The 26,253-nt window shown below is 37.1% G+C and overlaps 1 protein-coding gene across 3 annotated transcripts in view; it reads left to right on the top strand.

Annotated features, from left to right (window-relative positions):
* Positions 1–24,705, top strand: part of DIS3 (DIS3 homolog, exosome endoribonuclease and 3'-5' exoribonuclease) — a 29,437-nt gene extending 4,732 nt beyond the window's left edge. For all 3 annotated transcript variants that reach the window (XM_005585993.5, XM_005585994.5, XM_074022130.1), the window contains 17 exons: positions 1,088–1,255; positions 1,815–1,979; positions 3,128–3,241; positions 3,683–3,820; positions 4,662–4,808; positions 5,226–5,342; positions 5,604–5,705; positions 6,321–6,385; positions 6,478–6,562; positions 8,532–8,659; positions 17,563–17,649; positions 20,024–20,180; positions 21,510–21,724; positions 21,833–22,001; positions 22,124–22,282; positions 23,009–23,131; positions 23,780–24,705. In XM_005585993.5, the coding sequence (XP_005586050.3) occupies positions 1,088–1,255; positions 1,815–1,979; positions 3,128–3,241; positions 3,683–3,820; positions 4,662–4,808; positions 5,226–5,342; positions 5,604–5,705; positions 6,321–6,385; positions 6,478–6,562; positions 8,532–8,659; positions 17,563–17,649; positions 20,024–20,180; positions 21,510–21,724; positions 21,833–22,001; positions 22,124–22,282; positions 23,009–23,131; positions 23,780–23,863 (2,223 nt within the window). In that variant the 3' untranslated portion in view covers positions 23,864–24,705. The remainder of the gene's footprint in view (positions 1–1,087; positions 1,256–1,814; positions 1,980–3,127; positions 3,242–3,682; positions 3,821–4,661; positions 4,809–5,225; positions 5,343–5,603; positions 5,706–6,320; positions 6,386–6,477; positions 6,563–8,531; positions 8,660–17,562; positions 17,650–20,023; positions 20,181–21,509; positions 21,725–21,832; positions 22,002–22,123; positions 22,283–23,008; positions 23,132–23,779) is intronic.
* The last annotated feature ends 1,548 nt before the right edge of the window (positions 24,706–26,253 follow it).

Below are 26,253 nucleotides of genomic sequence, written 5' to 3'. Positions count from 1 at the left end.
TGTTTGGTTGAGGAAAAAATGAATGGAATCCATGGCTGATTTGTGAATAAAGAGTAGCTGTTGACAAATACAGAAGTGGCAGGCGCTGCAGGCAGAGAAAAGAAGAGGGAGGGGAGTGTCCAGATAGTAAAGACCTATAACTTATTCTGTAGGTTAGTAATTTTTCAATTGATTTATAAAGATCTCTCAGAAGGGCTGCTATGAAGAGGAAAGGATTCTGAGATCCCTTTCTTATATGTCAGGCTAAGAAAAAGCAAGGGTATATGAATGTGGATTGGTGGAGCAGGAGAGAATGATCAGAAATGGTATTTATTTGTAAGACCACTCTCGTGTCAATATGTAAGATTATGCGTTTTATCCAGGAAAGATTAGAGGCAGAGAAGTGAGTAAAGGAGTCATTGCAATAGCTGATGTGAGAAGGAGTGCTAAGTGAATAATTAAATTCTGAGCCTTCATTTTCTTATATATAAATATGTAATGTTTAGCAATAATGACTTCATAATATTGTTGTAAGGATCAAATAAGATGATAACTGTGGCATTAATACAATTTTCATCTCAGTGCCTGGCACATAGGTATGGTAAGTATAAATGGTAGCCCTTGTTACAGAAATAGGTTTTAAGTGATAGGACATTATATGTAAATCCAATCTTTACATTTCTGTCATCCCTTCTTACTTTTATAATACTTTATGAAACCAAAAGGAAATGAGAAGATAAAAGTTGAGTTTGATTTTTGAAATACAGATTAAGTATTGCCCTAATACGTAGCCACTTAGTTATTTGTGACTGTTTAAATTTAATATGTATTAAAAATTCAATTTCTTGGTGGTACTATCTATCTTTCAAGTGCCCAAGAGAAACTTATGTCTAGTGGCTACCATATTAGAGATCACAAAATGAATACTTCATCATAGAAAGCTGTTTTTGTTAGCACTGGCCTATGAGAAAAGCTACTATATTTTCTCCTATTCAGAGTTGTGTATACCATAATGTAGATTTCAAAAATTCTCTGATATTAATAATAGTTGTGTATTGAGTGAACAGAAGACTTATTAGCGGCATCTTTTGGTTTGCTTATTTCATAGAATGAAATAGAAAGTGGAAAAATAATATTTTCAGAGCATCTTCCCTTAAGTAAGCTACAGCAAGGCATAAAATCTGGTACATACCTTCAAGGAACATTTAGAGCCAGCAGGGAAAATTACTTAGAAGCTACAGTATGGATTCATGGTGACAATGAAGAAAATAAAGAGGCAAGTATATAAATAAATTTCTTATACACTAAAATAAAGATGCTATTTTATATATTATGACCAGTTAATGGTAAATACTATTTGCATAACATATGAGGCTTCACATACTCTAAAGCAAATGGTAACTTTTTTCTTTCTTTTTTTTTTTTTTAACAGTGCTCATGATTTGTCAGGTAGTTTTTAAAATCTTTGCGCATGGCATTTCATTTAATGTTCAACCCAACCTATAAAAAACTAGGTAGCGTACTCTTATTTGACCAATCAGGACCTTGAGATTTAGAGAGCATAAATAATTTTTCCAAAGTCTCTTGGTACCAGCGTAAGTTAATGATGGAGCCATGAACACAAGCTGTATATTCTGACTTACGTTTTTTCTACCTGCTATTGAGAAATTAAGGTTGTGAAATTAGGGACACAATAGAGAAGGAAAATCTATAAAGGAGGAATAGAGATTCCATAGAGGCATTCAGAATGTATGTAAATATCTGTTAGATGATCTTCCCTTTAATATATTGCCATTAAAAATATTTGGGCTCATGCCCTCTGTTGTTTTAAACAGATAATCTTACAGGGACTGAAACATTTAAACAGAGCTGTTCACGAAGATATTGTGGCTGTGGAGCTTCTCCCCAAGAGTCAGTGGGTAGCACCATCTTCTGTTGTTTTACAAGATGAAGGTCAAAATGAAGAAGATGTGGAGAAAGAAGAAGAGAGAGAACGAATGGTATGAATCTAAGCAGGATTTTTTTTTGTCTGTGCAGCTTTGTATTAATATGTCAGCTTTGGAAGACAACAGGTTTCATTGCTTTCAGATTTATTGCATAAAATTATAGTTTTGATATTTAACACGTGTCATATACATGTTTTTTTTCTCTTCTATGTAGTTTTATTGTCTTAATTTGCTCAAATAAATGGGTTTAAATGTAAACAGACTGTTAATACGAGTATGAGTTAATACAAGTATGAAACTGAAAATTTATAACATTCAAGTATATTATTTGACTTAGTGAGGTTTAAGCAAATACAAATTTAAAATTTTCTGAAATGCTTTAAGTAATGTTTTAGGAAATGTTTTAGAAATGCTTTAGGTGAAATTCCCTTAACATAATAGATGTACTTCTGGGCCATTATATTTGGGCAACTTATCTGGTACCATATTTATTATGAAGAGAATACTTTCAGTTTTTTCTTATGATATGAACTAAGTCTGCTTGATACGACCTTTTTATTTCTGTATTTTATAATTACAGTAATATAAATAGTTGGAATACATATAATAGTTTTTATATTCTTCTTTTTCCATCATTTATATTCATTGCTCTGGAGTCTCATTGTATAATTATCCATGGAGAGTCCAGGCCTTTGGATAGTATTAAGAGGTGAAATACCATAGGAACTTTTGTTATTTCTAATAGCAGACACTCTTTATTTGGGTTTTTATTTTGTATAAGGAAGAACCTTTAGAATGAACAAATAAAGGTCCAAAGGGAACTAGTCACCATACCACATAGCTAATTTATGCAAACTAGTACTCAAAGCCTAGTCTAATTCGCAGACCTGTGTGTCTATTTTAGTCAGTAAATCCTCATGTTAATCCTGAAAAGTGCTGAGTTCTAACATATGTATTCAGTTATATTTATTTATTTGTTTTTGCTTTTTGATTGTTTTGTAGTGCTTTATTATCAAGAGAGAATGTCTGTGGTTTGGTTTGGCATGCTCTTGTCTAGAAGTTTGAAACATCAGCATTCTGTAGTCTTATGTCATAATTTACTGCCCGAATGGATTAGTATCCGTGTATGTATTTTGATTTTGAAAGGAAATTGCCTAACACTTAGAGGAATATAACTGAACATTATTACTTTTCTATCTCAGCTTAAGACTGCTGTAAGTGAGAAAATGTTGAAGCCTACAGGCAGAGTTGTAGGAATAATAAAAAGGAACTGGAGACCATATTGTGGCATGCTTTCCAAGTCTGACATTAAGGAGGTGAGTAAAGAGCATTCACTGTGTAATAAAAAAAAGGATAAACATTTAGTAGAACTTACAGCCTTTCTTTTTTTTTTTTTTTTTTTTTTTGAGACGGAGTCTCGCTGTGTCTCCCAGGCTGGAGTGCAGTGGCGTGATCTCGGCTCACTGCAAGCTCCGCCTCCCGGGTTCACGCCATTCTCCCGCCTCAGCCTCCCAAGTAGCTGAGACTACAGGCGCCCGCCACCACGCCCGGCTAGTTTTTTGTATTTTTAGTAGAGACGGGGTTTCACCGTGTTAGCCAGGATAGTCTTGATCTCCTGACCTCGTGATCCACCCGTCTCGGCCTCCCAAAGTGCTGGGATTACAGGCTTGAGCCACTGCGCCCGGCCTTACAGTCTTTCTTTTGCCTCCATCCTCAGATTTTTTGTGTGTAAAATCTTGATTCCTAATTTTTGCTAGTCAAGAAGACATCTCTTTACACCCGCTGATAAGAGAATCCCTCGGATTCGCATAGAAACCAGACAGGCTTCTGCATTAGAAGGACGGAGAATCATTGTTGCTATTGATGGTTGGCCCAGAAATTCCAGATATCCAAATGTAAGCTTAAAGTATTAATTTTATTTGCGGATGTTTAATTAAAATTTTGTGAATAGTATTTCTGCGTTTAATAAAAATGGAATCACTTCTATGTAGGATTTGTACTGAAATTTAGAGATATTTCACAAAGTGACCTGGTAAGTAGCATATTTACTTTGCAAATTAATTTTATGAAATTCCAGTGTAAATCATTTGGTTACTTCTATGTAAATTTCTTCTTTTTGAGAGAGAGTCTCACCCTGTTGCCCCGGCTGGAGTGCAGTGGCGTGATCTCGGCCCACTGCACCCTCCACCTCCCAGGTTCAAGTGATTCTTGTGTCTCAGCCTCTCAGCTGGGACTACAGGTGTGCGCTACCGCACCCAGCTAATTTTTAGGGAAGACGGGGTTTCGTCCTGTTGGCCAGGCTGGTCTTGAACTGGCCTCAAGTGATCCACCCGCCTTAGCCTCCCAAAATGCTGAGATTACAGGCGTTAGCCACTGTGCCTGGCCTCTTTTATGTAAATTTTTAAACCAATGACTTTTATTAATCATGGCTATGAAAACTGAGTTCTATACAGATTCTAATCAACAAATTTTGAAAAGATTATATTGGAAGCACATTTTAAATTTGAACGTTAATGAGAAATAGATGCTTTAGAATGTAAGAGCTGGACCCTTACGAAGTTTCCATCATAAATCAGTTGAGAAGTCTTGTCTAATGTACCAAAGAGTCATTTTTCAGAAGTCGTTATGGAAATATTTAGGAATACTGAGATGATATGTAAATGCTGAAGAATTTAATGTGATGAGATATAAATTTACTATAACATAGGCATTTCTAACAATGCCTCTTGGTTTCAGGGACACTTTGTGAGAAATTTAGGCGATGTTGGAGAGAAAGAGACTGAAACAGAAGTTCTGTTACTTGAACACGATGTTCCCCACCAGCCTTTTTCACAGGCTGTTCTTAGTTTTCTGCCAAAGATGCCCTGGAGCATTACTGAAAAGGTAAGTTGAAAGTAATTTGTAGTGACTTTATAAATTATTATATCTTCCCTAGTTTTGTTTAATTTCTGTATGTGTTTTTAAATATGTAGACACCACGGGCCCTCTTTCCCTGCATTTTGTTGGGTCTAGCATTTTTAGGAATTACAGAAGAAGTCGTTTGCTTCTTCATTGAAAGGTAAGTTTGTCTATGGGACAGACACTTGCATATGTTAAATGTTTCAAAGGGAAGGAAACCATTAGTTACAAATGATATGTGGCGTCTCTCTGCTCCAGTGCAGGAAAAAGAAATGTGATTGTCATCAAGAAAATACAGCTAAATTGTTTTTGTATAAGTATTCCTGGTTTCACAAGAGCTATTAATATGTTGTAGTTGTGCTTTGGAAATAATTTATTTGTTTATAATTTCACGTCTTCTAGGACATGAAAAACCGAGAAGATCTGAGGCATCTGTGTATTTGTAGTGTAGACCCACCAGGATGTACTGATATAGACGACGCTCTACATTGTAGAGAACTCGAAAATGGAAATTTGGAGGTATAAATATGTAATCGTGTCCTTACCTAAATGTAGTTCTGTTCTGAGTTCATTTTCTTTTGACCTAGAATAGAATTTGCTTGTTAATTACTCTTGTGAAGTGTAATTATAGCTGCAGACTATTGGCCATGTGTCAGAAGTTGAAATGGCAGAGGTGACTGAGTCTTTTTTGAATTTAGCTAAACTATCTTACTGAAACTCCCATGAGGTACATTTACCCAATCAAGCATATTGACATCCTTTTATTTTTATCTTTTTAAGGTTGGTGTTCATATTGCTGATGTGAGCCATTTTATTAGGCCAGGAAATGCCTTGGATCAAGAATCAGCCAGAAGAGGAACAACTGTGTATCTTTGTGAAAAGGTAAATGTATTGAATTAAAACATTTAGCAATCATGGACACCTAAGGATTTTTAAACAGCCATGAATTAGCTAAGAAAAATACATGGAATAAGGTGGCTTTAAATCACTAAATATATAGAAAATTTTTGTTACCAAGTGGTTCAAATAGCAAGTAAAGTATTGTGAAAGTCAAGGGGAAGGTTAAACTTAGTCTCAGTGATTTTCATAAAAGTTTAGTTTCTCTTTTCTTTTTTTGGTATTTTAAAAACACCTTGTAGTTTGTATTAAGCATTGGAGAAAGGTCCAGTCATAGAGTGTCAGTTATCAAGTATAAACTTACACAGACCAGAGATTTAAAACTTTCAGAGGACAGCTGGGTCGTTAGTATAGAGGACTTAAACTTAGATTAATTGGCATGAAGTCCAATTTTCCTTCATAGCTTTCCTTCCTTAACAATTTTGTGTAAGTACTTTTATAGAAACATTCCTTTTATTTGATCTTTTCTCAATTATCCTATTTATAAACAACCAGAACACTTTTCTTTCCTTGTTTAATTAATATTATTTGAGAATAGAACCTCAAATAAATGTATGGATACAGCTAAGTAATCTGTGGTTCTATTTTTATCTTTTGCAGAGGATTGACATGGTTCCAGAGTTGCTTAGCTCTAACTTGTGTTCCTTAAAATGTGATGTTGACAGGTATTTCTGCATGTTTGTTTTTCCTTGAAGACATTGTATTTACTACTTTAACCCAATTCCCATTAAGAAATACTCTGTATTTTCCTTCATAGGCTGGCATTTTCATGTATTTGGGAAATGAATCACAACGCTGAAATCTTAAAAACGAAGTTTACCAAAAGTGTTATTAATTCAAAGGTTCGTTTCATGGCTAATAATCTCTAATTTTTAAACTTTTTGGTACTTTTTTGAAAACTAAAGTTAAATTTTTAAAAGATTCGTGTGTATGTATATATACACGTATGTAAAAATATATATTTGAAAAGGGATGTTATGTATAATAGTTTATATGTATATTTACTTAACCTAAAATAGAAAAAATGTATACATATAAATGCCTGTGATATAAACATGGTCTAAAAAAGTTCACAGCTGCAGGCACGTGCTTACACACGTACAGATGCACTTAAATTTACACTAAAACTCATTTGGCTCTTTTGCTACCTACTCTCGGAGAAGAATGCGGAACAGGCCACCAGAGTCTTATTGCCAGCTTTCTTGACCTAGCTAATACCAGGCCAAAGTAACCAGCCCCAGCCCCGGTGCCATCACCTAAATTTGAGATTGCTGCCCACTTCTTGAGAATTTTTCAATCAAGCTAGATGCTCTTTTGAACATGTAAAGTGGGTACAGATAAATGTATTTCAGTTTGAATGGGGGAGGAAGAGTCTTTGTAGGCAGAAAAACAAGTGCTAGGTCTGTGCCCTCAGGATAGAATGGGGGCATTGTTATAGCAAAATTAAGAAGGTTTTTTTTTTTTTTTCCCAGTTATCTGCTTAATTTTTAATATGATTCAGAAACTAGTTCATGTTGCAGTTGTCCTATATTCAGAAACTTACAAAGTATATATACTTGAGAAGACCAACTGGTGGTTTTATGCCTTAAGTCAAGAACCTTAGTAATTGAAGCTGTTCCTACTTATAAATAGTTAGTGTTTTAAAAGTTAGCAGGTACACTGCTTCTTTCTTCACATTTTCTCACAGAAACGATGTTTAATTCACTGTTGGATTTCAGTAGAACGAGCCTGAGATCTTGTTTCTTCGGAATGGAGCCAGGTTGTCTTTCTTGTCCTTTTCCTTTTTTTTTTTGTACTTCTCCCAAGAACCCTTATGTTCTGTCTTATTTTGCCCTACATGTTTCTTCAAGGTTTGCCAAGCCGCTTATCTTCTAATGATCTGTTTTCCAAACTTAACCTGTTTTTTCTGGCCCTTTGGTATCCTTGCTGTTCTGCTAGCTAGTGGTTGCAAAGAAAACTGTTAGACTGATAAAGAGTGATGTGTGAATTATTTAAGCCATCACAGTTTGTACTTTTAAGTAAGAAAGACTTTTAGTTCTTTAAGACTTGGTCGGTATAACAAAATGATAAGAAAACAAACCTGGTGAACATATAACATAAAACCTCTTTCAGAGGGGAAACTCTTAGTAGATGAGTTGGCTATCCCAGGAATCTGACCGGACCTGCGTTATCTAACTCTGTTATGCTCTTTCTTCTTTTCACTTATGAAGCTACTTTTTAAGCAAGAAAAAAAAAAAAAAAAAGAAAAAAATGGTGGATTTCTCTGAGAGAAATAGGAACAGAAGCAGTTATTTGTATATTTGCATTGTTTATCATTGGGGATTTAACTCTTTTCTACTATGATTTGTCTGGTTTTTACAAGCTTAATTTGGGTATTTATTAGATTTCCTGTAAAACATGATATCTCACCTCCTGCAGTCTTAATTATTTGCGGGAGAATAATGATCATCTGGAAAGGATTTCACATTTGTTATCAGAGGAAGAATCCATCTAACCTTTATGTTTTAGCATTATCTGGGTATTTATACAGTAACTGGAATATACAAGTAAAGTTTAAAGTTTATTTGCTAACAACATTGCCATTTTACCTTTTAAAATATGTTTGTTTATGTTGTATAATGCCTCAGATAAGAATTAATGAACCAGAAATCATCAATGTGAAGTATTGTATCATAGCTAAGAATTTCTATTTCGTTACTGATTTTAGGTTTTCTGAAATCATGGATTTTATGTAGTTAAAGTAGGAGGACATATTGAAAACCATTTTTCTATCATTTATAAGAATTATATAACATACAATTTCTTTTTTAGGCATCTCTGACATATGCTGAAGCTCAGTTGAGAATTGATTCAGCAAACATGAATGATGATATTACCACTAGTCTCCGTGGACTGAATAAACTGGCCAAAATTCTGAAGAAAAGAAGGATTGAAAAAGGGTATATTTTGTTTTTCATAGTATTAAGATAATTTTTATACTCTTTACATTGTTTGATCATAGGCAATAATGAATTATTTAAAAGGGCGAATAGAGACTTCTGTTTCTTCTAGCTTCCATTCATTCATTCATTCATTCATTCATTCATTCATTTATTTGAAACGGAGTTTCACTCTGTCACCCACGCTGGAGTGCAGTGGCACAATCTCGGCTCACTGTAACCTCCACCTCCCGAATTCAAGTGATTCTCCTGTCTCAGCCTCCCGAGTAGCTGGGATTACAGGTGCCCATCACCACGCCCAGCTAATTTTTGTATTTTTAGTGGAGCCGGAGTTTCGCCTTGTTGGCTAGGCTAGTCTTGAACTCGTGACCTCAGGTGATCCACCCGCCTTGGCCTCCCAAAGTGTTGGGATTACAGGTGTGAGCCACTGTGCCCAGCCTCTAGCTTCCTTTTAAGTGTTAGCAACTTGATTCTGGACTGATGTTTGTTCAAGAGTTCCATCCTTGTAATTTGTTGTGTTAAAAAATTGTGTTTGAGTTAAAGATACTGAAGAAATTCCAGGAAGGCAAGAACTCCCTAAGACTCTGTAAATTGTTTCTAATTTTAATTAGAAATAAGTTTCCAGATTGGACATTGGGTTTCAGAGGTTTAAATAAATGGAGATTAGGTCCTCCTTGCACTTTAAATTTTAGAAATTATTTAATTCCGCCTCCTCATTTTTTAGGCAATTAAAAGTGCATAAAAGGAGTCTTCCCAAAGGTCTGACTAGTAACAGATCTGAGTCTTTTAGCTGTTAGGGCATGGCTTTTGCCTAACTACAAAAGGCATAAGGTATAGAGTATTAACTCAGGCATATTGAAGGAAACCAGTTAAGAGAAATTTGACTCTTAAAAGATGTTGTTGATTATCAGAGGAAACCAAGTACATGACTCTTCCAGATGTTCGTCTCAGAGTTCCCAAGTCCACCTAGGATAGGGTCACAAGCAGTTACTAAAGGTGTGGTGAGTGCGGATTGTACCTTTGTGTCATTTCATAAGATGCGCCTATTTAAATTCATTAAAATGAATAAAATTAACAACTTAGTTCCTTAGCCTTACTAGCCATATTTCTTTCTTTTTTTTTTTTTTTTTTATTTAAGTTCTAGGGTACATATGCACAACGTGCAGGTTTGCTACATATGTATACATGTGCCATGTTGGTGTGCTGCACCCAACTCGTGAGCACCCATCAACTGGTCATTTACATCAGTAACTCCCAATGCCATCCCTCCTTCCTCCCTGCTCCCCATAATAGGCCCCAATGTGTGATGTTCCCCTTCCCATGTCCAAGTGATCTCATTGTTCACTTCCCACCTATGAGTGAGAACATGTGGTGTTTGGTTTTCTGTTCTTGCGAAAGTTTGCTGAGAATGATGGTTTCCAGCTGCACCCATGTCCCTACAAAGGACACGAACTCATCCTTTTTTATGACTGCATAGGATTCCATGGTGTATATGTGCCACATTTTCTTAGTCCAGTCTGTCACTGATGGACATTTGGGTTGATTCCAAGTCTTTGCTATTGTGAATAGTGCCGCGATAAACATACGTGTGCATGTGTCTTTATAGCAGCATGATTTATAATCCTTTGGGTATATACCCAGTAATGCGATGGCTGGGTCAAATGGTATTTCTAGTTCTAGATCCTTGAGGAATCGCCATACTGTTTTCCACAATGGTTGAACTAGTTTACAATCCCACCAACAGTGTAAAAGTGTTCCTATTTCTCCACATCCTCTCCAGCACCTGTTGCTTCCTGATTTTTTAATGATTGCCATTCTAACTTGTGTGAGATGGTATCTCATTGTGGTTTTGATTTGCATTTCTCTGATGGCGAGTGATGATGAGCATTTTTTCATGTGTCTGTTGGCTGTATGAAAGTCTTCTTTTGAGAAGTGTCTGTTCATATCCTTTGCCCACTTTTTGATGGGGTTGTTTGTTTTTTTCTTGTAAATTTGTTTGAGTTCTTTGTAGGTTCTGGATATTAGCCCTTTGTCAGATGAGTAGATTGCAAAAATTTTCTCCCATTCTGTAGGTTGCCTGTTCACTCTGATGGTAGTTTCTTTTGCTGTGCAGAAGCTCTTTAGTTTAGTTAGATCCCATTTGTCAATTTTGGCTTTTGTTGCCATTGCTTTGGGTGTTTTAGACATGAAGTCCTTACCTATTCCTATGTCCTGAATGGTATTACCTAGGTTTTCTTCTAGAGTTTTTATGGTATTAGGTCTAACATTTAAGTCTCTAATCCATCTTGAATTAATTTTCGTGTAAGGAGTAAGGAAAGGATCCAGTTTCAGCTTTCTACTTATGGTAGCCAATTTTCCCAGCACCGTTTATTAAATAGGCAATCCTTTCCCCATTTCTTGTTTTTCTCAGGTTTGTCAAAGATCAGATGGCTGTAGATGTGTGGTATTATTTCTGAGGGCTCTGTTCTGTTCCATTGGTCTATATCTCTGTTTTGGTACCAGTAGCATGCTCTTTTGGTTACTGTAGCCTTGTAGTATAGTTTGAAGTCAGGTAACATGATGCCTCCAGCTTTGTTCTTTTGACTTAGGATTGTCTTGGCAATGCAGGCTCTTTTTTGGTTCCATATGAACTTTAAAGCAGTTTTTTCCAATTCTGTTAAGAAAGTAATTGGTAGCTTGATGGGGGATGGCATTGAATCTATAAATTACCTTGGGCAGTATGGCCATTTTCACGATATTGATTCTTCCTATCCATGAGCATGGTATGTTCTTCCATTTGTTTGTGTCCTCTTTGATTTCACTGAGCAGTGGTTTGTAGTTCTCCTTGAAGAGGTCCTTTACATCCCTTGTAAGTTCGATTCCTAGGTCTTTTATTCTCTTTGAAACAATTGTGAATGGAAGTTCATTCATGGTTTGGCTCTCTGTTTGTCTGTTACTGGTGTATAAGAATGCTTGTGATTTTTGCACATTAATTTTGTATCCTGAGACTTTGCTGAAGTTGCTTATCAGCTTAAGGAGATTTTGGACTGAGACAATAGGGTTTTCTAAATATACAATCATGTCATCTGCAAAGAGGGACAATTTGACTTCTTTTCCTAACTGAATACCCTTGATTTTTTTCTCTTGCCTGATTGCCCTAGCCAGAACTTCCAACACTATGTTGAATAGGAGTGGTGAGAGAGGGGACCCCTGTCTTGTGCCAGTTTTCAAAGGGAATGTTTCCAGTTTTTGCCCATTCAGTATGATATTGGCTGTGGGTTTGTCATAAATAGCTCTTATTATTTTGAGGTACATTCTATCAATATCGAATTTATTGAGAGTTTTTAGCATGAAGGGCTGTTGAATTTTGTCAAAGGCCTTTTCTGCATCTATTGAGATAATCGTGGTTTTTGTCTTTGGTTCTGTTTATATGCTGGATTACGTTTATTGATTTGCGTATGTTGAACCAGCCTTGCATCCCAGGGATGAAGCCCACTTGATCATGGTGGATAAGCTTTTTGATATGCTGCTGGATTCGGTTTGCCAGTATTTTATTGAGGATTTTTGCATCGATGTTCATCAGGGATATTGGTATGAAATTCTCTTTTTTTGTTGTGTCTCTGCCAGGCTTTGGTATCAGGATGATGTTGGCCTCATAAAATGAGTTAGGGAGGATTCCCTTTTTTTCTATTGATTGGAATAGTTTCAGAAGGAATGGTACCAGCTCCTCCTTGTACCTCTGGTAGAATCCGGCTGTGAATCCGTCTGGTCCTGGACTTTTTATGGTTGGTAGGCTATTAATTATTGCCTCAATTTCAGAGCCTGCTATTGGTCTGTTCAGGGATTCAGCTTCTTCTTGGTTTAGTCTTAGGAGAGTGTAAGTGTCCAGGAAATTATCCATTTCTTCTAGGTTTTCTAGTTGATTTGCGCAGAGGTGTTTATAGTATTCTCTGGTGGTAGTTTGTATTTCTGTGGGGTTGGTGGTGATATCCCCTTTATCATTTTTGATTGCGACTATTTGATTCTTCTGTGTTTTCTTCTTTATTAGTCTTGCTAGCGGTCTGTCAATTTTGTTGATCTTTTCGAAAAACCAGTTCCTGGATTCATTGATTTTTTGGAGGGTTTTTTGTGTCTCTATCTCCTTCAGTTCTGCTCTGATCTTAGTTATTTCTTGCCTTCTGCTAGCTTTTGAATGTGTTTGCTCTTGCTTCTCTAGTTCTTTTAATTGTGATGTTAGGGTGTCAATTTTAGATCTTTCCTGCTTTCTTTTGTGGGAGTTTAGTGCTATAAATTTCCCTCTACACACTGCTTTAAATGTGTCCCAGAGATTCTGGTATGTTGTATCTTTGTTCTCATTGGTTTCAAAGAACATCTTTATTTCTGCCTTCATTTCGTTATGTACCCAGTAGTCATTCAGGAGCAGCTTGTTCAGTTTCCATGTAATTGAGCAGTTTTGATTGAGTTTCTTAGTCCTGAGTTCTAGTTTGGTTGCACTGTGGTCTGAGAGACAGTTTGTTATAATTTCTGTTCTTTTACATTTGCTGAGGAGTGCTTTCCTTCCAGCTATGTGGTCAATTTTGGAATAAGTGTGATGTGGTGCTGAGAAGAATGTATATTCTGTTGATTTGGGGTGGAGAGTTCTGTGGATGTCTATTAGGTCCTCTTGGTGCAGAGTTGAGTTCAATTCCTGGATATCCTTGTTAACTTTCTGTCTTGTTGATCTGTCTAATGTTGACAGTGGGGTGTTGAAGTCTCCCATTATTATTGTATGGGAGTCTAAGTCTCTTTGTAAGTCTCTAAGGACTTGCTTTATGAATCTGGGTGCTCCTGTATTGGGTGCATATATATTTAGGATAGTTAGCTCTTCCTGTTGAATTGATCCCTTTACCATTATGTAATGGCCTTCTTTGTCTCTTTTGATCTTTGATGGCTTGAAGTCTGTTTTATCAGAGACTAGTATTGCAACCCCTGCTTTTTTTTGTTCTCCATTTGCTTGGTAGATCTTCCTCCATCCCTTTATTTTGAGCCTATGTGTGTCTCTGCATGTGAGATGGGTCTCCTGAATACAGCAAACTGATGGGTCTTGACTCTTTATCCAATTTGCCAGTCTGTGTCTTTTAATTGGAGCATTTAGTCCATTTACATTTAAGGTTAATATTGTTATGTGTGAACTTGATCCTGTCATTGTGATATTAACTGGTTATTTCGCTCATTAGTTGATGCAGTTTTTTCCTAGCATCGATGGTCTTTACATTTTGGCATGTTTTTGCAATGGCTGGTACTGGTTGTTCCTTTCCATGTTTAGTGCTTCCTTCAGGGTCTCTTGTAGGGCAGGCCTGGTTGTAATAAAATTTCTAAGCATTTGCTTGTCTGTAAAGGATTTTATTTCTCCTTCACTTATGAAACTTAGTTTGGCTGAATATGAAATTCTGGGTTGAAAATTCTTTTCTTTAAGAATGTTGAATATCGGCCCCCACTCTCTTCTGGTTTGGAGAGTTTCTGCCGAGAGATCTGCTGTTAGTCTGATGGGCTCCCTTTGTGGGTAACCCGACCTTTCTCTGTGGCTGCCCTTAACATTTTTTCCTTCATTTCAGCTTTGGTGAATCTGACAATTATGCGTCTTGCAGTTGCTCTTCTCGAGGAGTATCTTTGTGGCGTTCTCTGTATTTCCTGAATTTGAATGTTGGCCTGCCTTACTAGGTTGGGGAAGTTCTCCTGGATGATATCCTGAAGAGTGTTTTCCAACTTGGTTCCATTTTCCCCCTCACTTTCAGGCACACCAATCAGATGTAGATTTGGTCTTTTCACATATCATCCCATATTTCTTGGAGGCTTTGTTCATTTCTTTTTCCTCTTTTTTCTCTAGACTTCTCTTCTCACTTCATTTCATTCATTTGATCTTCAATCATTGATACTCTTTCTTCCAATTGATCGATCGGTTAGTGAAGCTTGTGCATTTGTCACCTATTTCTCATGTCATGGTTTTTATCTCTGTCAGTTCGTTTGTGGCCTTCTCTGCATTGATTATTCTAGTTATCCATTCTTCCATTCTTTTTTCAAGATTTTTAGTTTCTTTGTGCTGGTTGTGTAGTTCCTCCTTTAGCTCTGAGAAGTTTGATCGACTGAAGCCTTCTTCTCTCAGCTCGTCAAAGTCATTCTCCGTCCAGCTTTGATCCGTTGCTGGCGATGAGCTGCGTTCCTTTGGAGGAGGAGATGCGCTCTGATTTTTTGAATTTCCAGCTTTTCTGCCCTGCTTTTTCCCCATCTTTGTGGTTTTATCTGCCTTTGGTCTTTGATGAGGGTGACCAACTGATGGGGTTTTGGTGTGGGTGTCCTTTCTGTTTGTTAGTTTTCCTTCTAACAGTCAGGACCCTCAGCTGTAGGTCTGTTGGAGATTGCTTGAGGTCCACTCCAGACGCTGTTTGCCTGGGTATCAGCAGTGGAGGCTACAGAAGTTAGAATATTGCTGAACAGCGAATGTTGCTGTCTGATTCTTGCTCTGGAAGCTTCGTCTCAGGGGTGTACCCTGCCGTGTGAGGTGTGAGGTGTCGGTCTGCACCTAGTGGGGGATGTCTCCCAGTTAGGCTACTCAGGGATCAGGGACCCACTTGAGCAGGCAGTCTGTCCATTCTCAAATCTCAGCCTCTGTGCTGGGAGATCCACTGCTCTCTCCAAAACTGTCAGATAGGGTCATTTACCTCTGCCGAGGTTTCTACTGCTTTTTGTTGAGCTATGCCCTGTCCCCAGAGATGGAGTCTACAAAGACAGGCAGGCCCCCTTGAGCTGCGGTGGGCTCCACCCAGTTTGAGCTTCCCCATGGCTTTGTTTACCTACTTAAGCCTCAGCAATGGCAGGCGCCTCTCCCCCAGCCTCGCTGCTGTCTTGCAGTTAGATCTCAGACTGCTGTGCTAGCAACGAGGGAGGCTCCGTGGGTGTGGGACCCTCCCGTCCAGGTGTGGGATATAATCTCCTGGTGTGCTGTTTGCTAAGACCTTTGGTGAAGCACAGTATTAGGGTGGGAGTTGCCCAGTTTTCCAGGTGTTGTGTGTCTCAGTTTCCCTTGGCTAGGAAAAGAGATTCCCTTCCCCCTTGTGCTTCCCAGGTGAGGTGATGGCTCGCCCTGCTTCAGCTCTCGCTGTTGGGGCTGCACCAGCTGACCAGCACTGATTTTCCAGACTCCCCAGTGAGATGAACCCAGTACCTCAGTTGAAAATGCAGAAATCACCCATCCTCTGTGTCGCTCGCGCCAGGAGCTGGAGGCTGGAGCTGCTCCTATTTGGCCATCTTGCTCTGGTCCTACCAGCCATATTTCAAGTGATCGGTAGCCACATGTGACTAATGACTATCGTATTGGACAGGGCACACATAGAACATTTCCATCACTGTCGAATGTTCTGTTGGATAGTGTTTGAGGTAGTTATGTACCTATGTCTACTAACACCTCCGTTTTCAGGGAATTTTTTATGTGATCTTAAATATGCAACTTGAAACTGGAAGGATCATTTGAGTGTGCTAAAACCCAGTGGATGGTATTAAATTTGAGCAAAACTTTCACACAAGCTAGTCACTTGGATACAAGAAGAAGATAATTAATTTTTTGTGTGTGACACAAAACACAGAGTTTTTTTTTTAAGCAATGTAAAATGTAAATTGAAGCTGTATTTATTTTAATAGTTTTAAAGTAAGAATTCGCATTTGTGACATAGCTTTTTAAAACTGGAAAGGATTTTTTAAATTTCAACAGTCTGTATTTTTAATTTGGTTAGTAGATGGTTTCCTACTGGGAAAACATCATTGAATCATTTTAGTCTTAGGGAGAATTGAAAAAAAAAAGAAAACTATCTTTTGCCTTCTTAAAGTATTAATACTCATGGGTAGACAAAACATTTTAGGTGTTCTATGAGGAAAAATGATCAAAATGTGATAAGTATACCTTTTTATGTCAAAATACATTAATAAATACATATCAGACCTGATGTAGAGCCTTATTTCTTGCCTGCTACAAGGCAAGAAAGGAATATTTTTGAGATTCTCTTTTTAGTATGTATTCCTACTATAGTTCTTTTAATACAGGTGAGGAATTGAGGAAGACAAGGACTTAGACTTTGTATTTCACTTAACTTGCTCCATCTTATTTTAATTTTTCTCCTCCCCTTCTTTTCCTTCTCCATGATTGTTCAAGGTTGCCCAGCCTCATTAAAATTTTTAGTTTTAGGTTGACTTAGAGCGGACCTCATGAAAGTTATGTCAAGGTATAAGAAACATTAGACTTGCCTTGCCATATGGGGATTTACTTTCCAAAGGAGAGCTTGCCAGCTCATTAAATGAACCATGTGTGTAAAGTCCTGAGCATGAATTGTTTATCTGACACTTAGCACTCAAATATTAATAGCCATCGCTACTTGTAACCTATTAGTGATAGTAGGTTATCAGTTGCTTCTCTGTTGGTGTAATCTTTGTGGAGGAATCTTTGTGGAGGATACTTTTGAACTGTGGATCTCCTGGTGTTATTAAGCTACCCACAGCAGCTTCCCTTTTGCCCCTCTTTATTGTCCCCTGCCCCAATAACTGGTCTCTGTAGTAAATTAAATACAGCCAAATCCCCTTCTTTATATATAAAAGTGATTAAAAACCTATGTAGCTCAATAAGAACTCATTGTTTGGATACAGAAGATACATAAGCCCTTAGAAGCACAGGGATTCAGATTTCCTTGTGTTGCTATTGTCCTCTCATGTTAAATGCATTTTAAATCTACTGAGCTGTTCATGAAAATAGAACATGAAACAGCAGATGTCATAAAGCCTTCAGAAGAGCAACTATTACATACTTGCTGTAGTCGTTGTCTTTTTTAAAAGAGTATTTCTATAATTTTGTCTTTTATTGGCTTGCTTGACTATAATTTTTCTCTTTAATTTTTATTTAGGGCTTTGACTCTATCTTCTCCTGAAGTTCGATTCCACATGGACAGTGAAACTCATGATCCTATAGATCTGCAGACCAAGGAACTTAGGTTTGTAAATTTTTTTGATGGGCAGTAGATAAGATTTTTTATTTTAAATGTCATGTCTACTATAAGTACTAATAACTAAAACATTTATATACAAAATAACGATTAGGGTCATGATTTCTACATTATTTGGCTTACGAAGGACAGAAAAGTAAATTTAAGCTCGGTTTTTCTTCTGTAAAACTGCGTTTAGTCGTGTAATATAAGAACTTTCAATTTGAATTTGTTTGCTTTGATGTGTGATGTATTAGAACTTGACTAGTAATAGTTATAGTAAGATAAAAAAAGATTACCCTGATTAATTTCTAAAGTGGAATATACTATAGTGCAGGGGTTCCCAGCCCCTAGGGTATGAGCATTACCACCTGAGATCCGCCTTCTGTCAGATCAGTGGCAGCATTGGATTCTCATTGGAGCGCCAGCCCTATTGTGAACTGTGCATAGGAGGGATCTAGGTTGCACACTTCTTATGAGAATCTAATGCCTGATGAAACCATCCTTTCCTCCCCTCGTTGCATAGAAGAATTGTTTTCCATGAAACCAGTCCCTGGTGCCAGAAAGATGGGGGGTAGGATAGAATAATGGATAGTAGGATAGATAGTAGGGTAGAATAACGGTGAAGATCGTGGGCTCTGAAGCCAGACTCCCTAGGTTTGGATGCCTCTGCTGTTACTACTATTATATCGCGAACTAAAGTAGTTATTTGACCTCTGTATGCCACAATTTATTTGTCTGTAAATTGCCTATGACTGATAATGGCACCTACCTCATAGGGTGCTGTGAGGGTGATATTAGCTATTGTTGTTTATTGATTTAGTTAAGATGTAGGAAACAAGAATTTTTTTGTTAAATCAGAGTTTAGGCCTCTTTCCCTGCCTCTTATTTATATTAAGATAATTCTGGAATTCAACATGCATATGCACTTTTCTAATAGATGACCAAGGGTTAAAAATGGGAATATACTCAAATTTTTTACTTAGAACCAATATGTGCTTTAGTGCTATTATAATATCTAAAAATCCCTTATAGTAGAACTTCTGTGTATGTCTAATGTTAATGCTAATAATGAGCCCAGTACTAAGAGCTTTTATGAGCAAAAGGTTGACACTAGCTTTGCCAAAGTAAAACGCCAGTCATTTCTTCTTACCAAGAAGAAGAAAGAACACATTTCTAAGATGTCCCCATATGATTGGAGGTCTTTCTAATATTTTTTAAATGAATATAGTTTAGAAATATTGTTAAGAAGTTACAAGATGAAACCTGAATGAAAGGTTAATACTATGTGTTCATTGACTTGCAAGACAGAAAGCACTGTATCGACAGAAGATGGATCATTTTCTAAACTAACCTGAAAATGGATGTGAATAACTATATAGAGAATGACAGCAGTATCAGATTGGTTGAGAGTTTTGAAGTCAGATTGTGTGAACTCAAATTCTCATACTGCTAATAACTCTCACCTTGAGCAAGAGAATAATGAACATATCCTCAGTTTTCTCATCTGTAAAACAGTGTGTAGGGGGGTGTGTGTGTGTTGAGGGCGGGATGTACTTATAGCACACTGACTGACCCATTAGAAGTATCGAAATTAGCTATTATAAATATGGCCTCTTCATTTGAGTAATTTATTGTTAAAAATTTTGGTTTTTAAGCCAAAATTTATATGATCTAAATAGCTTTTAATTCTTGTAAACTTTATTGATTTACAATTAAATAAAAATATTTTTGGACCTAGTAAAAATGCTTGTTTTCATTTTATATATAAATAGAGTAGTAAAGCTTCTGTTTTTGAGTGCAATTTTGTTGTTGTTTTTTGACACAGAGCCTTGCTCTGTCACCCAGGCTGGAGTGCAGTGATGCAATCTCGGCTCACTGCAACCTCCACCTCCTGAGTTCAAGTGATTCTCATGCCTCGGCCTCTTGAGTACCTGGGACTACAGGCATGTGCCACCAGACCTGGCTAATTTTTTTATATTTTTAGTAGAGTCGGGGTTTCGCCATGTTGGCAAAACTGGTCTCGAACTCCTGGGCTCAAATAATTTGCCCGCCTCAGCCTCCCAAAGTGCTGGGATTACAGGTGTGAGCCACTGCAACTGGTTGAGTGCAATTTGTATAGTCTCCTCTAGCATGTAAGATTTGCTCTAGCATGTAAGGTTTACTCATGCAGTAGTTGCATAATAAGAGATTGTTAGCAGAGTAACTGAGAGATGAAAGAATCGTAAGTTATTTAAAATACAGATGTACACAGACATATGAATGTTTACATAGGAAATGCTCTTATTATCTTCTTTGTAACAAAGGTAACCTGTGAAAAAATATGATATATAGAAGTCTCAGATTCTTTTTTTGTTTTGTTTAATGCTTTTTCCATTGGCAGGGAAACAAATTCCATGGTTGAAGAATTTATGTTACTTGCCAATATTTCTGTTGCAAAAAAAATTCACGAGGAATTTTCTGAACATGCTCTGCTTCGAAAACATCCTGCTCCACCTCCGTCAAATTATGAAATTCTTGTTAAGGCAGCTAGGTCAAGGGTAAGGTCCTATAGTTTGAAAAATCATCTATTTGTGTTTTCATCTACCTGTTGTTCTAAATAGTTTACATTCATATTTCCATAAAGGTTTTATTGTTTGTTAATAACAAGAATATGCCAACAGTTCTTTTTTCTTTTGTTTTTTTTTTGGGGGGGACAGGGTCTCACTGTCACCCAGACTGCAGTACGGTGGCACGATCTCGGCTCACTGCACCCTCCATCTCCCAGTCCTAAGCCCTCCTCCTGCCTCAGCCTCTGGAGGAGCTGGGACTGCAGGCGCACACCACCATGAGTGGCTAATTTTTTGTATTTTTGTGGTAGAGATAGGTTTTCACTATGTTGCCCAGGCTGGTCTCAAACTCCTGGACTCAAGTAATTGTCTCATCTCGGCCTCCCAAAGTGCTGTGCTGGGATTACAGGTATGAGCCACCGCACCCAGCCTAATGTTTTTCACCGTATGCTAAAGCCAGATGTTTAGACTAAGATATATGTAGCGTCCTGGTCATATAAAACTCTTCCATATTTCCTTGCCTTTATGCATGTTTCGTATGTCTATGTTGCTTCATGGCTCCTGTCAACCGCTTAACTTTACAAATAATGTATTTTGTTTTTGTTTTTGTTTTTGGGTTTTTTTGGGTTTTTTTACTTCAACTCAGTTAAGTCCTTTACATTTCATGTTCGTAAGAAAAGTATATTTATTCCATACATGGAAAAGAGGAAACTATAGAAAGAGCACATTTTTTCAGCCCTGTATACCCACTGCTTCTTGTTAGTAGATTTTCATTTATGGGTGCTTACCCCTTGGGTGACTATGGCTTACATTGCTTTTCCTTGGATTACCTAGTTAGGCCCTATCTTTCTCATCTAGGAGAGAGGGAGCAGTAATGTTGGACTGCAGAGCATTAGTCTAACACGATGGCATTGGTTTCTGATTTTTGGATCAGACCTTTATGGCATGCATGCCCAGCTTCTCCAGATTCATAGGAATTGAATCAGCTTCTCACTCCTCTGCTCCAAGGCTTACTCTGTAAATAGGAATTTTTTTTCCTTCATTATCTTACTTCTTCCAAAGACCTAAGAGAAGAGATGTATATTTGACTCATCTTCCTAGGGTAGAACAAGGCAGCTAAATTTGATGAATCCCAACATTGTTCTAATGGAACTGTAGTGACCAGTACAGTTTTGTTTCTGGCTATTACTTCTACTTTGAAGGGAAGGAAAATAACGAAAACATGATGTTTGTTCAGTCAGATCAGTTATATTTTGAAGACATAATGATACTGACTTAGAAATGTTTAATATGGTGCTCTTCCTTTCTTTTTGTTTACAGAATTTGGAAATCAAGACTGATACAGCCAAGTCTTTGGCTGAGTCTTTGGATCGGGCCGAATCTCCTACTTTTCCATATCTAAACACTCTGTTGAGAATATTGGCCACTCGCTGTATGATGCAGGCTGTGTACTTCTGTTCTGGAATGGATAATGATTTTCATCACTATGGCTTAGCATCTCCAATATACACACATTTTACTTCACCCATCAGAAGGTATTTTTTTATGAAATTAAAGGAGATAGAAAATAGTTAATTTTGAATTTTAAAAGCACATATTAGTACTGACATACTACGGTTCTTATTTCTCCTTCATCTGTCTAGATACGCAGATGTCATCGTTCATCGGCTTTTGGCTGTGGCTGTTGGGGCTGACTGTACTTATCCAGAGTTGACAGACAAACACAAGCTTGCAGATATATGTAAAAATCTAAATTTCCGGCACAAAATGGCTCAATATGCCCAACGTGCATCAGTGGCTTATCATACCCAGGTATTTGCCTTCTGTCGATACTGCTAGAAAAGATGAAGTTTTGTTCATTTTTAATTTAATTTCAATTTCTTTGTTAATTTCAAAATATTTTAAGACTAAACAAGTTGTATGTTATTTTACAGTTATTTTTCAAAAGCAAAGGAATAGTAAGTGAAGAAGCCTATATTTTATTTGTAAGAAAGAATGCCATTGTGGTATTAATTCCAAAGTATGGTTTAGAAGGGACAGTCTTTTTTGAAGAAAAGGACAAACCAAACCCACGGCTTATTTATGATGATGAGGTACAGTATTTCTCATGTTTGTTTTCTTTTCTGGGGGCACTTTTTCTTTGGGAGTTCATAAATGGCACCCATAAAGCATAAAATTATTTTTTGTACCCTGAAGAATTTATCCAGATCTCCAAATACATGCCAGGAAATCTACATTTAATTTTGCCAACTAAGCTATGGTTTTACTCCCAATTTCCCACCACTATATATCTTCTCATATGCAATTGTTGTCTTTGATTTTTTCTTTTATACCATGTAAAGTTTTGCCCTACATGCACCAATAAAGTAAAGGAATAAATGACTATTTACAACTCAGGGAAGAAACTTTTTTTTTTTTTTTAACTTACTTCCAGTGTTTCTTATGTGACACACATACTCCCTATTCACCTTAGGAGAACCACAGCCCTGAGAGAATATTTGAACAATAAACTGGCCAAAGTACCTTTGTGTTCCTCTACTAAACTAAAAATTTCCTATTTATTAGTGAGTTGATAAATTAATCAAGATTTTAATGAACATATATATATTAGAACTATCTTAATGAAGGAGAAAGTATGCACATAAATAGGTCATATTTATGTGAGACTACTAGGTTTATGGCCTTTGTTATGTTGAACACGTAGATGCTTACTAATTTTTATATTTAAACTTTCACTATGTAAGATAAATTGTAAAGGGTTAGAACAAAGCCTCAAATGTAAGGAAGCAATTAAGAATGATAAAATGTGTTTTGTTTAGATACCTTCACTTAAAATAGAAGATACAGTGTTCCATGTATTTGATAAAGTTAAAGTGAAAATCATGTTAGACTCATCTAATCTTCAGCATCAGAAAATCCGAATGTCCCTGGTAGAACCACAGGTAAGGCCAAACTTAATATTTCCTGGTTGTGATGGAACAAACAGTACATATTTTGTCAGAGAGAGGGACATAGTTATTTCTGTTTAATGTTAGAGGGAACCCTATAAGTAGTGTAGAAACCAAATATTTGCATAGCAAATCCTGTTTTCTCATTGATTTCTTTAGGCCACGGGATTCTAGACATCTGAGATTCTGCTCAGGTCTTTGGTGGCAAAATAAAAAGATCTTCCATTCTCCTGCCTAGTCTTTTCTGTCTAGAAGTTTTGAACTCTGCACTTTGAAGATGAAGTGTAGGTTTTTCACCTAAGATACTGGTTCTTAACCTTTGTCCTTCCCCAACACACTTGAAACCTCTGATTCTGTCGATCACAGTGGCTCCCCATGGGGAAGGCTGTTTTATAGTTAAAAAGAACACTTCCTAAATGACATGCTTCTCACCTATTGAGACCATGTCTACCTTCTGCATTTTTGAACCACTGTTACTTTGTAAAATACATTCTGTGTATAAAACCTTTAATTAGCCCCCTTTCCCCTCCCTACCACTACATCCTTTTAAATTTGAAACTGGCAGTGGGGAAGGGGAAGATGAGGATGAGATGTATTTTATCCTTTAAATCACCTTATTTCCCCCCATTTGCATTATCTTAGATACCAGGAATAAGCATTCCTACCGATACTTCAAACACAGACCTTAATGGACCAGAGAAAAAGAAGATAAAGCTTGGAAAATAGCTATATTCAACAGAAATCTTCAAAGACTGGTTTTATTTTTAAAAGAAAAAACTTGAAAGAACACTTCTAAGCCTAAGTGTGTGATACAGTTTGTTACTTTTAAGTACATTTTAGTAATTTCAGACATTTGCATTTTTATTGAATGGTTGACTGTATCTGTCCCATCATACTGCTTTACTTCTGGGTTGAACAGAATTATTTATGCAGAATAATTCAATTGAATATCCATCACTTAAATACAGTGACAGGATAGCAACTTCAGGGATCTGTAAAGATCGTTTAAATGGAGTGCTCATCTCATTGAGGAGCAGATTAATTTTGCATAAGTACTTTGATTATTTAATATTTGTAGGAAAAAACTTTCATTTTCCTACAGAGGAAAATAGAACAATCTTAGAAGCAAGGAACAATCTTCTTTTCTAAGTCTTGGAAGCTGTCAGTGTTGAGGATGTAATCTCCTTTGCCATCTTTAATTCACCTAATTTACACTAAGTATTCTCTTACTGTCTTTAAAAGCTTCCTGTATTTTATTAGTGGTCCTTGAACAACTGTGAATGCTTGGGAATTGGTAGAAAGGCAAGAAGTAGTATATTTTGACCTGACTGGAAAGATGGTTGTTTTTATTACCAGGTAATAAGTGTGATCATCATTGTTGAACTTCAGCTCCAGTGTCTCTCCAGAATAAGACATTGGCATTCAAATGTCTGTATCTTGTTACTTACAAAATAAAAAACAGATAATTAGTGGCTTTTAAATTGTAGTTGTATCAGTGTATGTACACGAGGGGAACTGTATAAAGGCATACTAAAGGGAACAGATTAAAATAAGTATTATTAATAAAATTTGGTGTGCCAAACTACTTCCTTTGCTAATCACAGAGATTGGTAATGATTAAATTAATGCCTTCAGGAATATTTTGGGATAGGGTTGCCTTAAAACGTTTTACTTGGCTTATTTATTCAATTTCTAAAGCACTTACGGTGTGTCAGGTTCCACTCAAGTAAACTCTGTCTTCAAGGAGCTTGCAGTATAGTGAGAAAAGCCTGGCAAGTAAATCAGCAGGTATACCAAATAGGTAGTCATTTAGGCACTCAGTAAATGTTGACTAATTTTTCCAGTTTCCTATTACTGAGGAAAACCTCCATACATTGAGACAGAAACTTGTGTCAGTTGGAGGAAAATAGACTTGAGTAGTCTTTGGTCCAAGTAAAATGGGTCAATGACACTAAGAGTAGGAGTCAAAAAACCTTTTCTGTGAGTGCTGGAACATTTTAGACTTTGTTGGCTATGGTCTGTATTGCAACTATAGTACACAACTCTGCCGTTGATAGTGTGTAAGGAGCCATATACAATACATAAACAAATCAACATGACTGTGTTCCAACAAAGCCTGATTTGTTAAGTTTCATATATAGTCATGTGTCACTTAATGACGGGGATACGTTCTGAGACATGTCACTCGGCAATTACATCATTGTGTGAAAATCATGATGTAATTACACAAACCTAGATGGTATACCCTCTGGTATCCTATATGGGACAACCTATGGCTCCTAACCTATAAACCTATATGGCATATTACTGTACTGATTGCTGTAGGCAGTTGTAACACAGTGCTAAGTATTTGTATATCTAAACATATCTAAACATAGAAAAGGTACAGTAAAAAAAAAATATAGGTATATGTAAGATATAAAATGGTATACCTATTTAGGACATTTACCATGAACAAGTTGGCAGGACTGGAAGCTGGCTCTGGGTGAGTCAGTAAGTGGTTAGTGAATGTGAAGGCCTATATTACTGTGCACTACTGTAGGCTCTTATAAACACTATACACTTAGGCTACGTAATTTCACTATGATGTTACCATGGCTGTGTCCCCAGGCAATAGGAATTTTTCAGCTCCATTGAAATCTTACGGGATCATCATGATATATTTGGCCATTGTTGACCAAAAGTTATGCAGCACGTCATTATAATTTTGATGTCACAAAACATTACTCATTTGATTCTCCCCACCCCTGCCAACCATTTAAAAAACTTTGCCGGCTAGGTGCAGTGGCTCACGCCTGTAATCCTAGCATTTTGGGAGGCCGAGATGGGTGGATCACCTGATACCAGGAGTTCGAGACCAGCCTGGCCAACATGGTAAAACCCCATCTCTACTAAAAATACAAAAACTTAGCTGGGTGTAGTGGCAGACGCCTGTAATCCCAGCTACTTGGGAGGCTGAGGCAGGAGAATCACTTTAACCTGGGAGGCGGACGTTGCAGTGAGCCGAGATCGCACCACTGCAGTTCAGCCTGAGCGACAAGAGTGAGACTCTTGTGGTGTTCATGGTTAGTGTGTTGAAGATGAGCCAGGTACATAACGCGGCACATTTTCTGCAG

The sequence above is a fragment of the Macaca fascicularis genome, chromosome 17 (assembly GCF_037993035.2).
Source record: "Macaca fascicularis isolate 582-1 chromosome 17, T2T-MFA8v1.1".
Taxonomy (NCBI): Eukaryota; Metazoa; Chordata; class Mammalia; order Primates; family Cercopithecidae; genus Macaca; species Macaca fascicularis.
Note: the sequence above shows the minus strand (reverse complement) of the source record. Positions and strands in the feature narration are given on the sequence as shown.